Source organism: Molothrus ater, chromosome 17, assembly GCF_012460135.2.
Source record: "Molothrus ater isolate BHLD 08-10-18 breed brown headed cowbird chromosome 17, BPBGC_Mater_1.1, whole genome shotgun sequence".
Classification (NCBI taxonomy): Eukaryota; Metazoa; Chordata; class Aves; order Passeriformes; family Icteridae; genus Molothrus; species Molothrus ater.
Window position 1 is genome coordinate 1,799,864 of NC_050494.2, and position 20,241 is coordinate 1,820,104.

Sequence of the window (20,241 nt, forward strand, 5' to 3'; positions counted from 1 at the left end):
CCAATTCATGAACTTTGAGGACACCACTCATGACAGTCATTCAGAACAGCAGAGAAATACATCATGTTTTTGAAAGAGCCACATGGATAAGAATAGCATTAAAAAGCTTTTACAGAAAGAGAGACACTCTACTCATTGTATGCATTGAACTCAAACACCATCCTAAAAACTGCACCAAAAAAAATCCTCAAAGAAGTGTCCACCTATGGTGGAACATTCTACCAAGGGATGGACTATTTTCTGCAGAGCCATCCCTGCCAGCCTTTAAGCTGACTCCCAACCTTGCTAAGCTTATCTCAGAAGGAAGCATTTTGTGCAGAAAATGAGAATAGAAAAAAGCAAGTACAACTTGTCAAAACCTTTCCTTCCACCTTCCTGCAAGGACCTTCTACCCCAGACACCAGCACCCCCAGGTCTCATACATGAGCTTTCCTGGGAAGTCATATCCAATACCTGGGCCTCCCACATTCCCACAGCTGAGCTCAAATAACTGCTGAGACCAGACTGAAGTGGCACAGAGCACTGACACACACAAACACACCTCACTGCTGCAGCTCTCACGTGGTAACCACTCAGTCTCTGACTGTCTCTCACTCCTGATCCTGGGGGGAGCCCTCCAGCCACAAACCTAGGAATAAAACTTGCTAACATTTCAAGACAGCAAAACACTGCTTCTCAGTCACATTATAATTTCCCACAGTCTCCACACTCTCCCCCTCACCACACCCCACCTCCCTTTCTCAGCCTACACCTCCTGTAATCATTTGCACATGCCAGGAAACATTGCTCCTCTTTCCCTGCAAAGACAAGTATTGTCTCATTTCTGCTTTCCTACAAATCAGCACTCCCTCGCTGAACCTGACAGCTCCATTTCCTGTCAGAGATGATCTGATACCAACTCACAGCTCTGAGGGATTTTCCCCATTTGCAATCCAGTCTGAAAGCAAGCTGTCACCTTTAAGCCAGGCCTGAAGGTGGCTTGTGTGCCTGAAAGCTTTTTCTTTTAAAACAACGCTCTTTGGTCTAATGAAAAACATCACCTCTACATATGTCCTTAGGCATCATGGGCACAACGATACTGCTGCTCTTATATAGTTTAAAAATCAAGACATATTTACAGTCCAAGTAAACTTTTAGTCCTTATCAAAATTTAAAACATGATTTTGAATCCCTAAAGGCCTAAAGACACCTCGTTCTTCCCAAACCAGTAGGACTGTGGAAATTGGAGAGATATTTTGTGAGGCCACTGTGAAATTCTGATTATCAGCCTAAACTTTTTACAAGACATCACTATCCTCAATCAAAGGTTTGAAAATAGAACAGAAAGAGCTCATTGCCTTTAGAGAGTAAGATAAAGCTAGAAAGATGCAGAAACTCTTCATGCTTAATAAGATAAAAAGAGTTGTCCCAATCATCAGTCTCCCTTAACTAATCAGCCAGCCCCAAACTCTGACAGAATAAGGAATTCCAGAGTGTGAGAAAACAAATATGGATCAAAACAAATGGGCAACTCAAATGTCTTCACTCTCAACGTTCTATTCACCTTTACAACTAACTTTATTTGCCCTTGGAAAGTATTCCATTTGATACAATTTCAACACTATTTTATTCATCTTTTCCCTCCCAGAGTTCTGGTTTTTGTAGCAATTAAGGCCCAAATCTTGATAGATGTAAGAAGCCAGCAGACACACTCTTCTCTTCACTCCTAAAATTCACACCATGCACAGCCACAAACAAATAAATACTATTATTTTCCCATTTAAGATAGAATATGTATTTAGAAAGCATCTGAACCACTGTATGGGAGGTGAAAGCTCCACCAAGCAAATACTTTCTAGTTGAAAGCCTGTCAGTGTGTCTGCATCCAACTTATCCTTGCTGGGAAAAATGACCTGCACTCTTACCATCATGATTAGAATTTCCCAGGGTCCATGGCTCATCTGAGTCAAAGTGAGTGTCTCCTCCAATTCCTGGTCCAGGAAAGTATGCATGAGCCAGGAATCCACCTTCTCCATCAAACGGAGAACTGTCTCCATGGAAACCAGAAGCAAAAAAGATCATAATATCTGCCTCCTTTCTGTCATTTTTAATTTCATGGTAAGGGACCTCTTCAAAGGTAAGTGGTGTCACTCTCTGCCAAACATCAAAGGCCTGACGAATGGCTCTCCTTGTATCAATCTCGCCAACCTTGGGGGTGTAGTTGTGTACACTGTGGGAATGAGAAAGAAGGGATGTTTCAATTTGCAGAATACATCTGAGACTTATCAATACATAACCACTCAGTTTCAACTTCCAACAGGAAGTTTTTTGCAGACGCTACTCTGTGCATGCAAAGTTTGGCTGTTACAAAGAAAGTTACCAACAGAACTACCACCCTGATCTGAATTCTACATTTATTAACAAGAACCTTCATAATGCTTTGGTTGATTTTGGATCATTTCCTAAAAACCTTTCAAATCTGGGTGTAGACAGCTGAGTAACTTGATTTTAAAATGTAAATTACTTCAGATTTTGTCTGAAGTTATGCTAAGATGGAATCTACTATATGAAAAAAAAACTGATCACTAAAATTCATTTTGAGAAACAAACTTGCAGTAAACTACACAACCTTACTTATATGACCTGCTTCATTCTCCAAACTACTTAAAATATTCTAGAGGTCATAAGGGTGATGGATCTGCCAGTTTTGTGCAGCCCAGTCCATGAGAGCTAAAGATACAGAGTTTGGGGAGAGTAAGAGGCATTTAACTGTACCTAAATGTCCCATAGTTCTAAACCTTATGTTAAAAATACTGTTCATGAGATGTTTTGTGCATGTGCACATAATAGCCTCATGATCTATTAAACTTGACTTGGGGAATATAAAGTATCTATGTCATGGGAACAATTTTCAGTCTTTTAATGAAGCTGGCTCAATGTAATATAAACGCACTGTAACACATTCAGTGGTGAATCAAGACACCCATCATTTGAATGTACACAACAAATACTGAAATTGGAAAGCTAAACAACTACTGGTTTGACAAGGGCAGCAGTGCAGTCATCTGCAAAGCTCCTTCTCTTGCTCACGCATATGCTCAAGACTTATTTTATTTATATGACTCCATACCACTTTCCCCTATGGCCCAGAAAATGGTTAGAAGAAGGATCTGATTCTCAGACCTTTGCATACAGAAGGTGTCCCTTTACAATTTGAGTTAAAACAATTATTATTGGTGGAAGCTTTGAACTAGTCCCTCCTCCCCGTCTCTGTAGCCCCTCACTGTAACTTGAAGCATCCTGCTCCTTTCTCAGAATTCTTGGCAGAAAAGACAGAGGGCCCCAGTCCCTGATCCTCTTTCCCTTCACACCATCATGTTCTTTCCTACACATTCTGGTACTTTTCCCATGCTGGTCACTAGCATTTCTACCTCTTCACCACACAACTTCTTTCTGTCTTAGTCTTACCCAACTCTTCTCCTTAATGACTACATCCCTAATTTTCACTCCTTTGCAATCTCCTTTCCCCCTCCAAAAAATTTAAAAGGCTGCAATTTCAACTACAGGGTGGGTTAATTTTAATTTGAAGTGACATTCCTATTGCCAGGAACATCCACTGACCATCTTTCAGAAACTGCCTTCCAAAAGCTTTCAGCCTGACTGACTCAGAACACCTCTCTGGGAAACAACTGCCCCTCTGCAACATGCCCTTGACACCTGTAGCTCACCCCAGCTGGCCTAAGTCTGAATAAAAGCAAGAGTTCTACTACAGGGGCAAAAGTAAAACCTCTGCAAAAATAAATGTTGCAAATCAGTAGAAGGAGAAAGCATCTCATCCCCAAACAGTGATGGTCCTTTTGCTTTAATGGTTTGTTAAAGGTGACACATGATCTAAAGACTAGAGCCTTAGATTTCTAACAGAAGAAAAAAGGCCTTTTACTAAGATTTTTCTACCAAAATTGCACAACTGATGGCTGCAATTCAGGTGCCTTTACTGATCAGTTATTTTCTAATAAATAATAACAGACTTGATAACACTCTTCAGTTACTCCAGTGCTCTGACAGTATTCCCCCCCCCATCATATTCTGAGAACGAAAGCCCAGACTAGATATTACAGGGAGGATCCAGTTTCAATTTAAAAGTACTTACAAATTATGCATGCCAAACCAGTACAGACCATTTTTTCCCCATCAAAAAGGGGGAGGTAGGGGGCTGTACCTGTAGGTTATGTGCTTCTGTCTCCACTTCTGCCCAGTGAGTGCATACCGCTTTTTCCTCCGGCTGCGACGCAGGTGGGGATGATCCGGAACTCCACACCGAGGCTTCTTCATCCACCTGCAAGTAAAGGGAAAAAAGCAACAAGCTACACTAAGAGTTTGGAAAAGAGATTCCAAACAGCTCAGGGGGTGACTGGAAGACCTCTGAGAGATGGCCAGTGCTGACACCAAGAAGGGTTCAGTCCTCCCTTTGTCAGGTTTATCCTCTGGGTTCTGCTACCCACCTCTGCTGGCAATCCACACACCAAAACCATTTCACTTTTCCGTGTAGAAACACAGAGTCCAGATCAGGTAGTCCCTATGCTCAACAAGAGCTTAATCACGATAATGCCACAAGAGACCCAAATCAAAATTGCAGGTGGGTGTCCCCTGGGATCAAACTCACCTATCACCTACTGGATCCACTCTCCATTTGGTAAAGTGGTCCTGTGTCACTGAAAAAAATCCAGTTCATACCTCACTAGGCAAAACTGAACAAGTGCAAACACAGCCCTCCCAGATAATAACTAAGGCTTTCATCTGGAGTGACCAGAACAGATCCCTCCAGTCTCTGGGTCACACACACCAAATTCCATTAGGTTCGCCCCATAACCCCTGACTCTTGATGTCACTCCTGATGTAGGAAACTCTAGTCTCTACTGCCAAGTGAACTGCAAGAGCAAAGTCCTTTGCACAGGGATCTAGGCAATATTATCACAGAACTTCACTCTCCTTCCCTACCCCCTTTACCTCCAGCCTTGACAGATCTTTTGTTTCTTTCTTACCGCAGCTTCGGGGTGGTCAAACACTCGCAGAGGTTGCCCAGAGAAGTGGCAGAATCTCCATCCTTGAAGATATTAAAAACCCAACTGGAAATAGTCCTGGGCAGCCTGCTCTAAACGTCCCTGTTTTAGCAGAGGGTCAGAGTAGATGAACTCAAGATGCTCCTTCAATGATTCTCTGACAGAATCAAGGAGAAATAGACTGTTCCTCAAATTACACTTGCTCATGTGGACACACTCCAGAGAAGCCAGAAGTGGCTCATGGAGGAACAAATCTGCCCATCACTGCATGTGGCAGCTGGGGAAAAAGGAGACCAGGGCAGAGGCTGAGGAACTACAGGTACTAGTCTCCACAGGTGCCCAGTCACATCCTTTGAGACTTTGCAGTGCATCCCAGGAGAGCAGAGCCCAGGAATAACACAAGCAATCTCTGGCCACAGCCTCCCCCTAAGCAGACTGGCACTGCCTCAGCCACTGGACTTCTTCAGACATTTCATGTATTTGATCCACTCACTCTGATGGCAAAGGCAAGTGACACAAAGCCCTTAAGAACACTTTGCAGGACATGCCACTGAAGAGCATTCTAGCCAGTGCTGGCCCATTTCTCATAGGACCCCAAATTCTCTCCCCCCTCCTCAGTAAGGTTTCTCTCACATCCTTGGCTATCCAGAGGACAACTTTTGGCCTCCAAATGCAGACATTCCTCCATCAACTGCAGCCAGCCAATGGCAAGTAGTCCACACTTGTGCCTAAACAATGTACATCTTATTCACCAAAAAATATTAACCCCAGACCTTCAGGAAGGGAGAGTCTCCCATCACCAGTAGATGGTTTACAGGACTTTTGGACACCTTTTAAATTAAAACCAACCAGACACACAGACACTGTGCCTCAGCAGAAAATTCTTTCAGAACACACACACCTGCTCCCTATTCAGGCAGCCATGCAGCCCTTTCCTGATTCCGCTTCCTGTATGTAATTCTGGTTGCTTATAAATTTCAATGCAGTCATCTGTTATCGTCTCCCCACCAAGAACAGAGCAAATGAGAGCTGTTATACACATTGCACTGTACCTGACAAGAACCCAAGCTGTGTATATAAAGGCAGCACAGATCTTCCCCACTTACATCACCTCACATTTATCAGCACTGTACATCTTTCAGAAATCCAGGCAACCTGTGGAAATTGGATCTGTCTTGCCCACACAACTGCTGCCACCTTCAAATAAAATCAGTACATCTGAGATTTGCTTTCAGAAATATCAATTCAACCTGAACACACTGTGTTTTTCCAAGTGTCCTTTATTTGTGCTCTTTTGCATTGCTTCTAGCACTTTCCGAAAGAGACCTCAAGCTTACTGTCACTTGTATTCTCCCAGATTATTTCCTGAGTTGTCAGGATTTTTTTCAGTTCCACTCATATGTTATGATATAATGTTTTCATCATAACCTTACACAAGCCATAGTCTGAATCAGGTTTTCACCTCTTGAGCTTCATGGGAACTCCAGTAGCCTGAACATCAGCATCATCAGGCCCTGACTATAGTCAGAAAATGACCTTCTGTTTTATCCTTACCATTATCATCTAGAAGATAAAGAATTAACAGAGCAGTAGTGCTGACACACCAGCAGGACCTCACACCTCAGCATCTGTTTCCTGTAAGAACACATTGCCAAGTTCACAACACTTGCCCTATGCCCAGCTGGCCACATGAATTCACCCACACTCAGCTCAGCCCATTGTTATCAAAGCCAGAACTGCACAGAGACCCCACAGAAAGTGAATTCCCTCCAACAGCCAAATTCCCTGCCGGTTAGCCAGCTCCAGGTACAGGCACAGGAGCATGGGGCTGTTCCAGAGGAAGCTGCAATACCAACCCCTGGGCCTTCAAGGACTTCTTGAGCCAAAGCTTCCAAGGCAGAGCTGCTGAGACTCATGCTGCCCATGGCCCCTAACTCCTCATTTAAACTATATAAATACCCCATTTAACTTAGGCCTGTCTGAACCCTCCACAGTTTGTTCCAGAGCTCAGATACTGCCTGTCTGAAGCCAAGGAACAGAGCTCAGCTACCTGGTTGGAGCTCAGCAGCACTCGAGCTGTCGTCAGCCTGAGCTAATGTCAAGCTGAGAATGTTTATCTGGATCAGTTCCCTGCTTCAACTTACTTCCCAGACATATGGGCCCTGCTCTAATCACATGGTACAAATCCAGCCATCTCCCCTCCTCTCAGCAGAGCAGGTCTGTGGCAAAATATCCACAAAGCTGTAGCTTGCTGCTGCTAATCATCTGTAGCTGAGCTTTATGATAGTCATTCTCTACTGAGCAGTTTGGATACCCCACTCTATTTCCAGGGGAAATCATCACATCAGAAACAACAAAAGACAATTACTTGAAGCAAGATTCAGATACTTATGGTTGATTCCCCCCTCCTTATTTTTTTTAATGGGAACACCAGTAACACTGGATCATCAAAATTTATACTTGGCACTCTTGAGGCACAGACTATTGCATTCCTCCAGCTGCTTGGCATCAAGAAACAAGCAATTTCCAAAAGCAGTGACATCCAGTTCTTGTCCAGAACAGCTGCTCTCCCCAGCTCAGGCTCCAAGCCCTTCACAAGACTCTCCTAAAGAGAGGGAGCTGTCACTCTCAACCCCCTACTCTCGAGCTGGTGGGAGTGGTATCTTTAAACAGCTGTGGTGCACCCCAAGGTGAGAGACCTGCACAACAGGCTCAAGACAAAGCACAAGATGCTTCCAACAGAAGTAAGATCATTTCTTGGTTCCTTCCAAGGCCATGTGATTGACCATGACAGAGACAAATCACCACTTTTGTTCAGCACTATTGTGCCTTCTCTCCAGCATGCTCCAGGATTATATCCTTGCCCAGTTGCTCACAAAACCACAGTTCAGCCCACCAGCTAAAGGCAGACACAAAATTTGCTGAGGCACCATCAGTTGCAGGGTCTGCGGAGGCTGTTTTATGTATTCTCCTTGCTCTCTTTACAGGAAATTACGTATCTTCTACTGAATGGACCCCCACCCAAACTTCCTTTTGGGTACTAAAAAGCATCACCTGTGATGAGGCTTCTTTTCATCTCCCACGAGCAGCACCTGCACGGTGCCTTCCACATGCTTGGGTACCAATCTTGGAGGAAAAAAAAGCTCCAGATTTGAGGGCATGTGGGAAAGGAGATGGGAAACTTTAGGCTTCCATAGTAAGTGTAAATAACTCTGATTCTTAAAGTCACTTTAAAGAGACAGAACTTATGATACTGACAGAAGTGACAGAAAAATTCCTAATTGCAATCTCAAAACTCCTAACATAGACTGAAACAATGGCTTAGTAAATGCTTGAGTAATTCAGAGCCCTCGGAGGCAGGCTGCCTTGCCAGCTCTCTTCCTTCTGCTCAGCTTCCACAACCAGGTCTGAGGAAGTGACAGCCCAACACAGCCCAGGCAGATGCCCCTCCAGATCAAACGACAGGCTCACTGCTAACAGCAATCTGAACCTCTTTTTCCCTTCATCCAAATTCTAGGCAAATTCCACCCTGCCATACAACATATGGACCCACTGACTCAGGACAGATGGAGGCAGAGCAACCCAACATGCCTCCAAAGCACACCAGTGTTTGGTTGGAGCTGAGGTCTCAAGCTTTCGAGACTTGAGTTTCAGAAGAGGTAACTATTTGGGTTTTCCAATCATCAGCCTTTGGGTGTTCATGCACTGATCAAGCCCTGCCCACAAATACAAAGTCATAAAATGTAGGCAATACCTTCCTTTCTTTCAGAAAAACTTTTACTTATTAAAGCAGGGACTCCCATTTGCAGTTTGCACCCTTCCCCTGTCAGCCACAAGGCGGCAGAAGCAGCTCCTTAACTTTCCAAACTAGCACCCCAGTATCACAGCTGCTTCTTTCCCCATCCCTTTCCAAATCATCAGCATCCCAAATCCAAGCTTCTACACACCAACTGCACACACAGAGCATTGCTTGATGGCTCTGCTTCAGCATTCACCTACAAACCATGTTATTAATGGCAAACAGATCTCAGATGGAAAATCCCCACCTTTAAAAAGCACTTTGTTTTCAAGTCATTTGAAAATCATACAGGATTCTCTCTGTCCCTCAATGGAGAACAAGGGGCTTTTCCTGTGAGCCAAAGAAGGGAATGCTCCATTCACTGGAGAGATAGTCCCAGCCCAGGATGATCTCCTGTCCAATTCACTAATTTCTTCTATTTCTCCCTCTTCTTGCAGTCTGGAAGGCATAAAACCAAGCCACTTTGTTCTTTACATTATTTGGTTACTTCATGGCCCTTCCTTTTGGGCTACCACGTCCCTTTTGCCAGCAGTGTGCCCTCTGAGGGGAGATGAAGAACCAGGCAGAGCATGCTCTGAAAGGGTCTCCTAATGTAGCAAGGCAGGGCCCAAGCAAGTTCCATCGGGCTTTCTCTTTTTGCTCAGCATGAGATGCTTTTTTCCTCAGAAAGCCTTAGTAAGACCTTCTCTGCATTCTGCTGTAGTTAGCAGATGCTCCCCAGACCAACAGCAGATGGATCCAGCCACTACACGACACCCGGCAGCAGACAAGGAGCTACTTCCACACCACCCTTTGGAGCCCACATTGAAGAGAAGATGAAAAAACAAAGTCCCTGCCAGTCCCAGGCAATTTACACCAATGCATCTGAGCTATCAAAACCCTGATCACAAACAACAACACATGGCCAACATACAGCAGAGAACATCTAATGTCCAACCAATGGCAACTATGGGCAGCTAAGTAGCCTTGACTACCATCATCAGACTACAATAACTCACTTCAGTTCAAACTATGGATCTCCACAAATAACATCTATAGAGATGCACAAATCCATTAATTAGGAAATAGATTAGAAGCCATTTCTGGAGCCAGAAATTCAACCTAAATTCAGACAGAGATGGAAGTAAATTAAACCCTTGATGTCTTCCACTTTGAAAAGCTCACAGGATTCACGCTTTGACTGTGCACCAGCAATGGGGATCTGTGCTCAAAGAACAACAGTAACAAGAGCTTCTCCTCACACTCACAAAAAATACTGTCAGTATGAAATACATGTTTCATACTGAAATATGACAGTGCATTAAGAAAGAGAAAGACAAAAGTAGCCTATATTAATCTTACTCAATAGTTGTCTGGTCCAAAACTCCTGTTACTGGGATTCCATAAAACTGTTGCATAGTGGCAACTGCAGACTGCACAGCTTTTCCTGACTGCAAGGGAGACATTTGGCTGTCAGATGGAAGTAAGTAGCCATAAGTTTTTAACCAACCCTGAAAAAGAAAGAAACAGATGGTAAGATGCCACAGTAAGTTTTCAACATAACAGTTCAGAACATTTCCTCAAAAGAAAAAGTGACAAACTAGCCCAAAATATTCAGCCATCTCTCTTTTTTTGGTTAGGTTTGGTAATATCAGATGATTCCTAGGAAGGGCTGAAGACCCAGCTTAATATCACCTGTCCTGACAGGACAGGCAGACCTGCCACTTAAAAATGAGCATCATCTCTACTGAGCAACTGGGGCAGACTTAAGTCTTTGGAGCACCAGAAATGCCCAAGAAGCTTTGTTGTTGTTCCAGGGACTTCCTGTGCACCCTGTCCTCTTGCCATCATGAGACTCCCAGTCCCCACAGCAGCACGCTCCCAAGAGCCCACTACACACTGCTGTCTCTGGATCATCATTCCAAGAAAACAGCTTAACAGTTCTGAGAAATCCCTGGAAAAACAAGTTCACCTTTGCATTTGCAACGAACACAGGAGTAATTCTAAAAAAACCCAAATGAACCCAAACAAACTAACAAACAAACAACAGCAACAAAATCCCCAAAAAACCTAAAACACAAACAAAAAATCGAACAACCTGTTTAGGTGGGTGTTTCCCCGACTAATAGCTAATACCAGCCAACTGTCAGAACTGGAAAATAGCCAACTCTCCTCAAGGAGTTCTGTCCCTTTTCCCTGCCTCCACCCTAAAATGCAGCCTTAGATAAAACCGCATATCAAACTTGTCAAAATGCTACGGACAGCATTTTCAAAAACAAAAAATTATTCAGAATTTTTTTCCTCTCCTGTCTTCCCCTCCCTCACTATTTCCTCATATCACATTTGATATGAGTAGAAATCAGAATATTAAGTAACAATAACAACAACAGCAACAACAATAGCAGTAGCAGAATAAAAACTTGTTTTTATGAACTTTTCCCCATAACTTTTCATGCACACTCCCTACTGCTTCATTCTTCTGGTTGATTCAATTCTTAGACCAGGATTATTATGAGACCAGCATATATCCTATAAGCTTTTCCCCAATCAATCTGACCCACAGGACAGTCCTCACCACATCAGCACTGATAAATCATCTGCATGACCTGCTCTCCCACTGACAGCATGATCACTCAGGGAAGGGGGAGGGAAGATGCTTGCTCTCCCTTAACATAACATAGCAGCAGGAAAGGGGCTCAAGTCAGGAGAAGCAAAAGTGGGAGAACAATCCCTGTTTCTTTGTGGCAATAAGAAGATGCCAGAAGCCATTAGGGAGAGGGAAGGGCCCTGTTTCCAAAGCAGGAGAAAGAATCATAGAAGGGCTAGAAGCCCATCTCATTCCACTCCCCTGCTATAGGCAGGGACATCCGCCACTACAGTCTTGGCTGCTCCAAGCGCTGTCCAACCTGGCCTTGGACATTTCCCGGGATGGGGCAGCCACAGCTGCTCTGGGCACTCTGTACCTCCCCACCCTCACGTTCCTTCCCAATATCCCATCTAACCCTGCCTGCTAGCAGTAGGAAGCCAGTCACCGTGTCTGTCCCTCCAGACCCTCCAAAGTCCCTCTCCAGCTCTCTTGGAGCCCCTTTGGGCACTGGAAGGGGCTGTACTGTCTCCTCGGAGCCTTTTCATCTCCAGGTGAACATCCTCAGCTCTCCCGGCCTGGCTCAGAGCAGTGGAGCTCCAGCTCTCGGAACATCTCCATGGCCTCCTCTGGCCTTGCACCAGCAGCTCCTTAATGGTCTTGTGTTAGGAGCCCCAGAGCCGGAGGCAGTGCTCCAGGTGGGGCATGGACGGGCATGCCAAAGTTCACCAAGGGCACATACAACGCTGCTAAACACAGACAATCACCAATGGCTTCAGACAAAGCCAAGCTGCAAAACTGCTCCAAGACCATCTGCTATCCCTGCCTTGGCCTCTGACAAGCACAACGATGCTGGGACATTCCATTATAACCAACATTAGCTCCCCTCGATCAGCGAGAGCACAGTACCAAAACAGCTCGGAGTGGGGCTGCCCTCGCGTATACTCCCTTCGCTCCCGGCCGCACTCGGAGCGGGAACGGGGCACCACACGATGGCCACCCGGTCACCCCGAGAAGCTGCTCCCGGAGACTGAAGCTTATGATCACACAGGAGAAGCACGGCTGCTTCTCCGGCCGGTCCCAACCTGCCGAGGCGCGGCCGGAGGAGCTGTGCTCGCACACCCGAGCTCAGCCCGGCCCTGCGGGAGGTGATGGAAGGTTTGTGGCGGAGGAGGCGGAGGAACCGCTGCCCGCTCAGCTTTCCGGCCCACCCCGAGACACCCAGCGCACATCGCGGCCCCGGGACGCCGGTGGCAGCGGCGGCCCCGCCCGGCCCCGCTCGCGGACCTACCCGGCCGGTGCTGGTGTCGGCGGCGGCGCGGAGCAGCGCACAGAGCAGCGGCAGCAGCGGCCCCGCCGCGCCCAGCGCCCGGCGCGGGCAGCGCGCCATGGCCCCGGCGGGGCCCGGCCCGGGTCGGCACCAGCGGGGCTCGGAGCGCTCCGGCCCCGGCGCCGCGGCTGCGGCTGCGCGGCTGCCCGGAAGGAGAAGGGGGAAGGGGGACGGCGAAAGAGGAAAGGGAAAGGGAAGGCGGGCAGCGGAATCCGCTGCTTCCTCTGCCGGTCGGCCCGGGGCTGCCCCCCGGGGAGTGCGGCCGCGGGTCGCCGTGACCGGCCGGCGTGTTGCAACGAATATGCAAAGTTTTCTTAAGAAAGGCTGTTATTCGGTGTGACCATCTCCGGAGAGAATGTGATACCAGCTGCGGGTAGCCGACAGCAGGACAGCTGGAGGGGCAGTCAGCAGGGACATTCCTCAGGGAATGAGGGCTGTGTCGTGCAGATATTTATTAGCTCTAGCTTGTGGAAGGCCTTCCCAGATGAACTGCTATGTACCAGAGGTAGCGGGCGGCGGATCAAGCCACGAACTTCACCAGTCTCTCTCCTTCCAATTGCACCCCATTTCCCAAGACACTTCCAGCACATCAGGATCAGCAGGACTCCCCCTGACACCTGCACAACCAGCCCCATCTCTCATAGGCTACAAGAGCCCTTCTGTCCTGCCAGGCCAAATCATAGCTCCCTCCTGTTCCCCCGCAATTCGGTCGGCTTGCAGGGAGGGTATTGCTTGCTGCAGGCACCCAGTTCTGCCCCTGAGCAGCTTGGCACCTTGGAGCCTCTTCTCAGCCAGGTTAGCACTGAAAAGTACCAGCAGCCAGAAGAACTTCCCTCTGCTGCTTCAGCCCAGCAAGATCACTCTTGGTTCTGTTCTGAGTTTTCTTTTTTTCATGCCCTGTCCTGGAACAGGAATGACAAACCCACGTTCCATTTGGGGCATACTGTGTAACCAGAGGGGCTGTGAGGACAGAGGCAGGCAGCAGTCTGTTCCTCTGTCCCCTCTGATCATCAGCCCCTGCCAGGACTTTGGGCAGAGAACTCCTTCCTCCCACTCTCCCTGAGCTCCTACAATTCTGCTCTGTAAACTTCATTGTATTTCTCTGCAGGGACAACCCTATGCTCTCAACAACACAGTCTATGCCAGCTGACATGGAGCTATCAGATGCTTCTGAGAATCCTTACTGTGACTCAAATGCACTACAAAGCTGAACTAATCTTTTTTTTTCAATATGATAGAACTACAGAGGTCTGGTTAAACCTTCCTGGGGGTGTGAGTTAAACTCATTTCTTCTCAGCAAGAAACGAGTGTGCTTGCAGGGACTCCTCACAGCACCACTCTGTCCTGTCTGCAAAAATCAAGGTGTTGGCAACACAAGGGACAGTTGTTCCCAGCTCGATGGGCCCATGGTGCCTGACGCCATCGGGGCTGAGATGCCACCTCTAGGTGGGCACGAGAGCCAGGGCTGGATGTAACCATGGGCAGCATCTCCCGGGTTATCCATGATTGTGAGATGTGAGCTGCCATCAAGCAAGCTAAGCGGGTGCAGCCCCTCTGGTATGGGGGCCATGGTTCAAACAGAATATGGCGAGGCCTGGCAGATTGACTACATCACGCTGCCTCAAGCCCGCCAAGGCAAGTGCTACATGCTCCCAATGGTAGAAGCCACCACTGGATGGTTGGAGACCTACCCTGTGCCTCATGGCACTGCCCAGAACACCATGCTGAGCCTTGAAAAGCAGGTCCTTTGGAGGCACGGTACCTGTGAGAGAATTGAGTCCAACAAAGGACTCATCTCAAGGACAGCCTTATCAACACCTGGGCTAGAGAACCTGGCACTGAGTGGGTATATCACATTCCCTACCGTGCACCAGCAGCCAGGAAAGGTCAGCAGTGCAATGAACTCTTCACAAACACATTGAAGGCAATGGGGGGATGGGACCCTCAAGCAGTGGGAGCTGCATTTAGCAAAGGCTGCATGGTTAGTTAATAGCAGAGATTCCACCAACCAAGCTGGCCATGCCCAATGCAAAGCCCTGTACACAGCGGGTGGAGACAAAATTCTGGTGGTGCACATGAGAGGTGTGCTAGGAAAGACTGTTGGGATTCATTCTGCCTCGAGCAAAGACAAACCCACCTGTCTTTGCTCAGGGACTGGATTGGACTTGGTGGGTGATGCAGAAAGATGGATCAAGACAATGGACATCTCCAGGGGACCTTGTTTCTGGGGTGAATTGCCCAAGACACTGTGCCTGTATCCATATCTGCATCTGTGTATCTATGTATGTATACAATTAGGATAATGTATGGATGTATATAGTTTAAAAGTCAGAGTTTGATGTAACATGTTGGTATGGGAAAAATTCAGGGTGGAAAATGTTGTGTGTTTGGGGTGGTTTTTTGGTGAATTTTCTCTCATTTGTTACCTGAAAAGGGGGACGTGGCAAGGAGAGGGCAGTTGATGCCTGTGGGTAATGAATTGCCTGTGGGGCAACTGAGATGCAAAAGAACTGGCCAATGACTCTCCCATTCCACTGGAAACTTCCAGGGAGGGAGGGCAGTGTTGGGCACTGGCTTGCCAAGGGCAGAACCAGCGGGCCATGCTAGGAGCAGGGGACTTTTCGCAGTTTTTGCTGATGGACCTGGCACTGCTTCAGGATTCTCCTTGCCATCCATAGGTGAGGCTGTTGGTTGCTGCAGCTGCTGGTTGATGGGGACTTTTCCACACTCGCCATCACCAAGGAAGATCCTCACCATCTGCGTGGGTGCTTGAGGGGAAACGGGACCACCCCACCGATTCTCTCTCTCTCTGGAGAGAGGGAGCCCCAGGGGCTGCTTGGCTGGAACCAGAGCAGAGCTGCCATGGCCAGGATACTGCAAGAGCCAGGTGAGAAGCTGGGAAAAGCAGAGCCCCAGCTTCCCTGTGTCCCCGAGGCTGCCGTTAACCCCTGGGCTGGCTCAGGGCTCGCAGCCGTGGCCCCTGAAGCCGCCTGGGCCGACAGCGCCCCCTGGAGCCAGGGCAGAGTCACTGCAGCCACTCTGCCTGGCCTCAGCTCACAGCGCCCTCTGCCGGCTGTGGTCAGAACTACAGCAAAGGCAGAACTGCTCAACGGGTGGGAAGAGTCTGGCATTGCTTTGGGGGCGCTGCTGCTTCTTCTCTCTTCCTCACCTATATATATATATATATATATATATATATGTATATTCTAGTGAAGAAGTGATATTTCTCTTCCCATATCTTTGCCTGGAAGCCCTGCAATTTCAAGTTATAATGATTTGGAGGGAGGGGGCTATCTCTCCATTCCAGAAAGATTCCCAGCTTCCTTGGAAGACATCTGTCTTTTCAACCAGGACAATCTGCTATCATTAATGGAGAAATTGACCTAGGAGGTAAAGGAACTCACAGATATTAGGCTTCAGCCCTTGCCTAGGAATTGTTCCTGATCTTCACAAAACAGGGGCTTCTATGGCTTGAAGAATGGTCTTTGAATGATCTCTACAGCCCAGCTTTTACCTCCCTCAGAGTGCTCCTTCCCACAGTATGTCACACCAGTCTGGCACAGTTCCCGTGCAGGTGACATCCACTGCCACCAACAACAGGACCACTTTACCCACCACCAGTGAGAGGGAGCATGGATCATTCCATTTTTTCCCACATAAGATATGGATCAGAAGTCTCTGTTGTAAATCCTGCCAAATCTTTCTGAATAAGTACATACAAGCCAAGATGCCTTGTGCAGACTCTACCTTCTTGGATCCCTGGTGATCAGTGGCACAGAGTCTAGCGGTGGACCCTGGAAGGACAATGCTGAGCCCAGTCCTTCCTGAGTGCTTTGTCAGTAAACTGGAGGAGGGGGCCAGGCTGTGCCCTCCCACAAACCAGGAGCAGTGGCTGATCTGCCAGAGACAAGTGCTGCCATGCAGAGGGACAGTTCAGCAAGGGGGACAGTCCAATGACAAGTGCTGAGTCCTGTCCTTGGCAGGGAACAACCAGAGGCAGCGGTGACTGCTGGGGGCCACCCAGTTGGAAAACTGAAGTTTGTCCGGGTTCTGCTGGACACCAGGATGCCCATGGGCCAGCAATGTGCTCCTGCAGCAATGCAGAACAGCGTCCTGGGCTGCACTGGGAGCTGTGTCACAGCTGGCAGAGGGAGGGGATGCTTTCCCTCTGCTCCACACCAGTGAGGCCAGACCTGGAGTGCTGGGCCCAGAGCTGGGCTGCCCAGGACGGGACACAGGGACAGACTGGACAGAGTCCAGCACAGGGCCATGAAGCTGATGGAGGGACTGGAGCGTCTCTGGCATGAGCAGAGGCTGAGAGAGCTGGCACTGCCCAGCCTGGAGCAGAGCAGGCTCAGGGCATCTCATCCCTGTGGATGAAAAGCCAGGGGGAGGCTGCAGAGGGGACAGGGCCAGGGACAGCCCCGGGGGCCTCGGGCACAAAGTGACCCACAGGAGGGGCCCTGCGAGCTCAGGAGACACTTCTGCACTGGGAGGGTGGCCGAGCACTGCCGCAGGTGCCCGGGGAGCTGGGGGAGTCTCCATCCCTGCAGAGACTCAAAAGCCACCTGGACACATCCTGGGCAGCCGGCTCTGGGTGGCCCTGATGGAGCAGGGGCTGGGCCAGGTGACCTCCAGAGGTGCCTCCAGCCTCCCCCAGCCTGAGATTCTGTGACTCTGAGAACAAACAGGCTGCAGCTTCCTGAGGACAAATGAAAAAGCTCCACACATGGCAGGTTTCTCCTGCCCTCACCAAAGTGGTTCATGGCACATGTCTCCCTTCTGCAGATTCCTCCCTGGAGTCAGGATGCTCCTCAAGGTCATGCCTTGAGGCTGAGAGAAATGTTTGCCCATTATCATTGGTTTGGGTGAATAGCATCAATCTTTAAGAATTGGTTATTGCTGGCTTGACAGGAATTGCTTCAATTTTGCTTCAAAATATAATGCACTATACTGGAAGTTAGAGGTCTCTGCACTGGGTAGTAAATAAGCCTGATACAGATTTATTAGTTTAATGGCAATCATAATAAACACTTTATTTTTCTATAAATATATCCTTTATCCTATGGAACACAGTTGTAAAAAGGTTCAATTACACCTATACTATCCTTTAAACATAAACTACTGACTAAGTCTAAAACTACATCCAGCTGCAGCCTGGCTCCTCTCCTCTCTGTGTCTCCTGCCTGCTCCCTGCACAGCTCTCCAGGTGGTGCTGTCGCTCCTGGGCCAGCTGTGACTGCAGCAGGGACACCTGAAAGAGGCACAAGGCCCGGTTCAGACAAGCCCACGCTGGCAGGAGCACCTGCAGCCCCACGGTACCGGCTCTCGGGGCAGACACAGCCTCCAACTCCAGCCCTCACCAACACTCTGCCCTTGGGCAAGGGCAAAGGAACAGGCTCCCAGACACAACAGAGCTCAGAGCATCAACAAGTCCACTTCCAGACTGCCAAACCCTTCCCACGTACATCCCTCAGCCACCACAGGTCTATTACAGACACTTCCAATGGGATTTAGGAACCCAGCTCAGATTTCCAAAGCACACATTTGGGCCACTGACCCCTTTCTCCACAGGCCGTGCCTCAGTATGAGGGCTGCTGCTCCTCTGAGCTTCTGGAGGACTCTTCTATTTCAGACTCATGGACAGGCAAGATAAAGTAGTCTGGGGGGAACACTCTCCTAAAAGTTCTGATTCTTCTCCTTTCAGGGTCCACCTGCACATTGGATGGGAGAGAGGGTCACAAAAACCTGTCAGCAAACATGGAGCAAAAGGACCTCTGGACATCAAGGCAAGGAGATCCCTGCTCTGAGACCCTGAAGTGCACCAGACAACAGTGGGGGCAAAAAGCTCTCGCTGGAGGCTGTGCAAGAGAGGCCAGTGTGTGTGTGCAGGGACACGGGGCCAGGGAGGGAGGCAGCGCAGTGAAGGTGCCCTTGTGAAAGCCATGGGCTGCCACAAGAGAGAGAACAAACAAAGGGGTGTGCCACGGCAGGGACAGGGAGAGGCAAGGCAACAAGCAGAGGTCTCCAAAGCACTGCCCGGGCTAAGGTGCCAAGTTCCAGAGGAGCCTGAGGCTCTGCAGAGGCAGCCAAAGCCCAATTTACCTGCTGGCCACTTCTGGGCACAGTGGATAATTCAGGCCTCTCTCCCTTCTCCTTCTCTGCTGATGCAAGTGGTGTCTTAGATTCCAGACTGGTCCTTGAGCCACCTAACAGCTGCTCCTCTTGTGCTCCAACAGCCTGCTGGGTGTTCAGAGAGGAGATGATGTCCATATTTCAAACACCACAGAAGCTGTCCCTCAGAAATCTCCATGTCAGGAAGCATCCTCAAAGCACCAGCAGTGCAGCTGCTCTTCAGCCCTCTCAGTACAAAACTCAGCTGGGTTTAGTTCATCACTCTGCTCAGCTGCTCCATTCCTTTGCACACAGAATCCGAACCCCCACGTGTTGCCTCCCCTTTTGTGGGCACAGGAGAAGCAGCTCCCCATGCCCAGCTTTTGGCCTGGAGATGTTTGATCAGCATGTTCCTGCACAGGCAGCCCAGGGTCAGGGAGCAAATTCTCCCTCTCCCAAACTTGATAGCATTCCACATGGAGCAGAGCACAATGTGGGAAACCAAGCCCAGGGGAAGAATGAGCCTTCAAGCAATGCCGAGGCCTTGAAACTCCTCTAACTCTTCTTTCCTGACACCACAGGCTTCTGTTCCAGAGGAGCCTGAGGCTCTGCAGAGGCAGCCAAAGCCCAGTTTACCTGCTGGCCACAGCTCCTGGGCACAGTGGATAATCCAGGCCTCTCTCTCTTCTCCTTCTCTGCTGATGCAAGTGGTGTCTTAGATTCCAGACTGGTCCTTGAGCCACCTAAAAGCTGCTCCTCTTGTGCTCCAACAGCCTGCTGGGTGTTCAGAGAGGAAATGATATCCATATTTCAAACACCACAGAAGCTGTCCCTCAGAAATCTCAGTCTCAGGCAGCATCCTCGAAGCACCAGCAGTGCAGCTGCTGTTCAGCCCTCTCAGTACAAAACTCAGCTGGGTTTAGTTCATCACTCTGCTCACCAGCTCCATTCCTTTGCACACTAATTCCAAACCCCCACGTGTTGCCTCCCCTTTTGTGGGCACAGGAGAAGCAGCTCCCCATGCCCAGCTTTTGGCCTGGAGCTGGTTTGAACAGCAAGCTCCAGAGCTGGATCAGTCATTCTGGGTGTGCCAGGAATCAATCTGGCAGTCAGTGGCCTCTGGCTGCAGCCAGGCAGACAGACAAGGCTCTTTACCCAAGCAGGCCTGCACTGACAGGGATAGAGACCCACCTCTTCATGGGAAATATCACTTGAATAATTCAGGGACACTGGAGTGGACTGAAGGTCAATGTCTCTGCCTGCCTGGATACAAGTCTTTCCCTTCAGGGAGCCCAAGTGTTTCTTCAGAGCCCCTTTGGCAATTTTACACTTGTTCAGTGCAGCACTCAGAGTGCTCCCTCTTCCTTCCTTCAAAGCAGCAGTCCCATGCTTCAAC

General features: G+C 48.6%; 1 protein-coding gene across 1 annotated transcript in view; it reads right to left on the reverse strand.

Moving 5' to 3' along the window:
* MMP24 (matrix metallopeptidase 24) overlaps positions 1 to 12,804 on the reverse strand; it is a 41,548-nt gene extending 28,744 nt beyond the window's left edge. The window contains exons 1-4 of the mRNA XM_036396040.2: positions 12,693 to 12,804; positions 10,180 to 10,328; positions 4,199 to 4,315; positions 1,905 to 2,209 (exon numbers count right to left, since the gene is read on the reverse strand). Coding sequence (XP_036251933.2) covers positions 1,905 to 2,209; positions 4,199 to 4,315; positions 10,180 to 10,328; positions 12,693 to 12,791 — 670 coding nt within the window. The 5' untranslated portion in view covers positions 12,792 to 12,804. The remainder of the gene's footprint in view (positions 1 to 1,904; positions 2,210 to 4,198; positions 4,316 to 10,179; positions 10,329 to 12,692) is intronic.
* Positions 12,805 to 20,241: the final 7,437 nt, after the last annotated feature.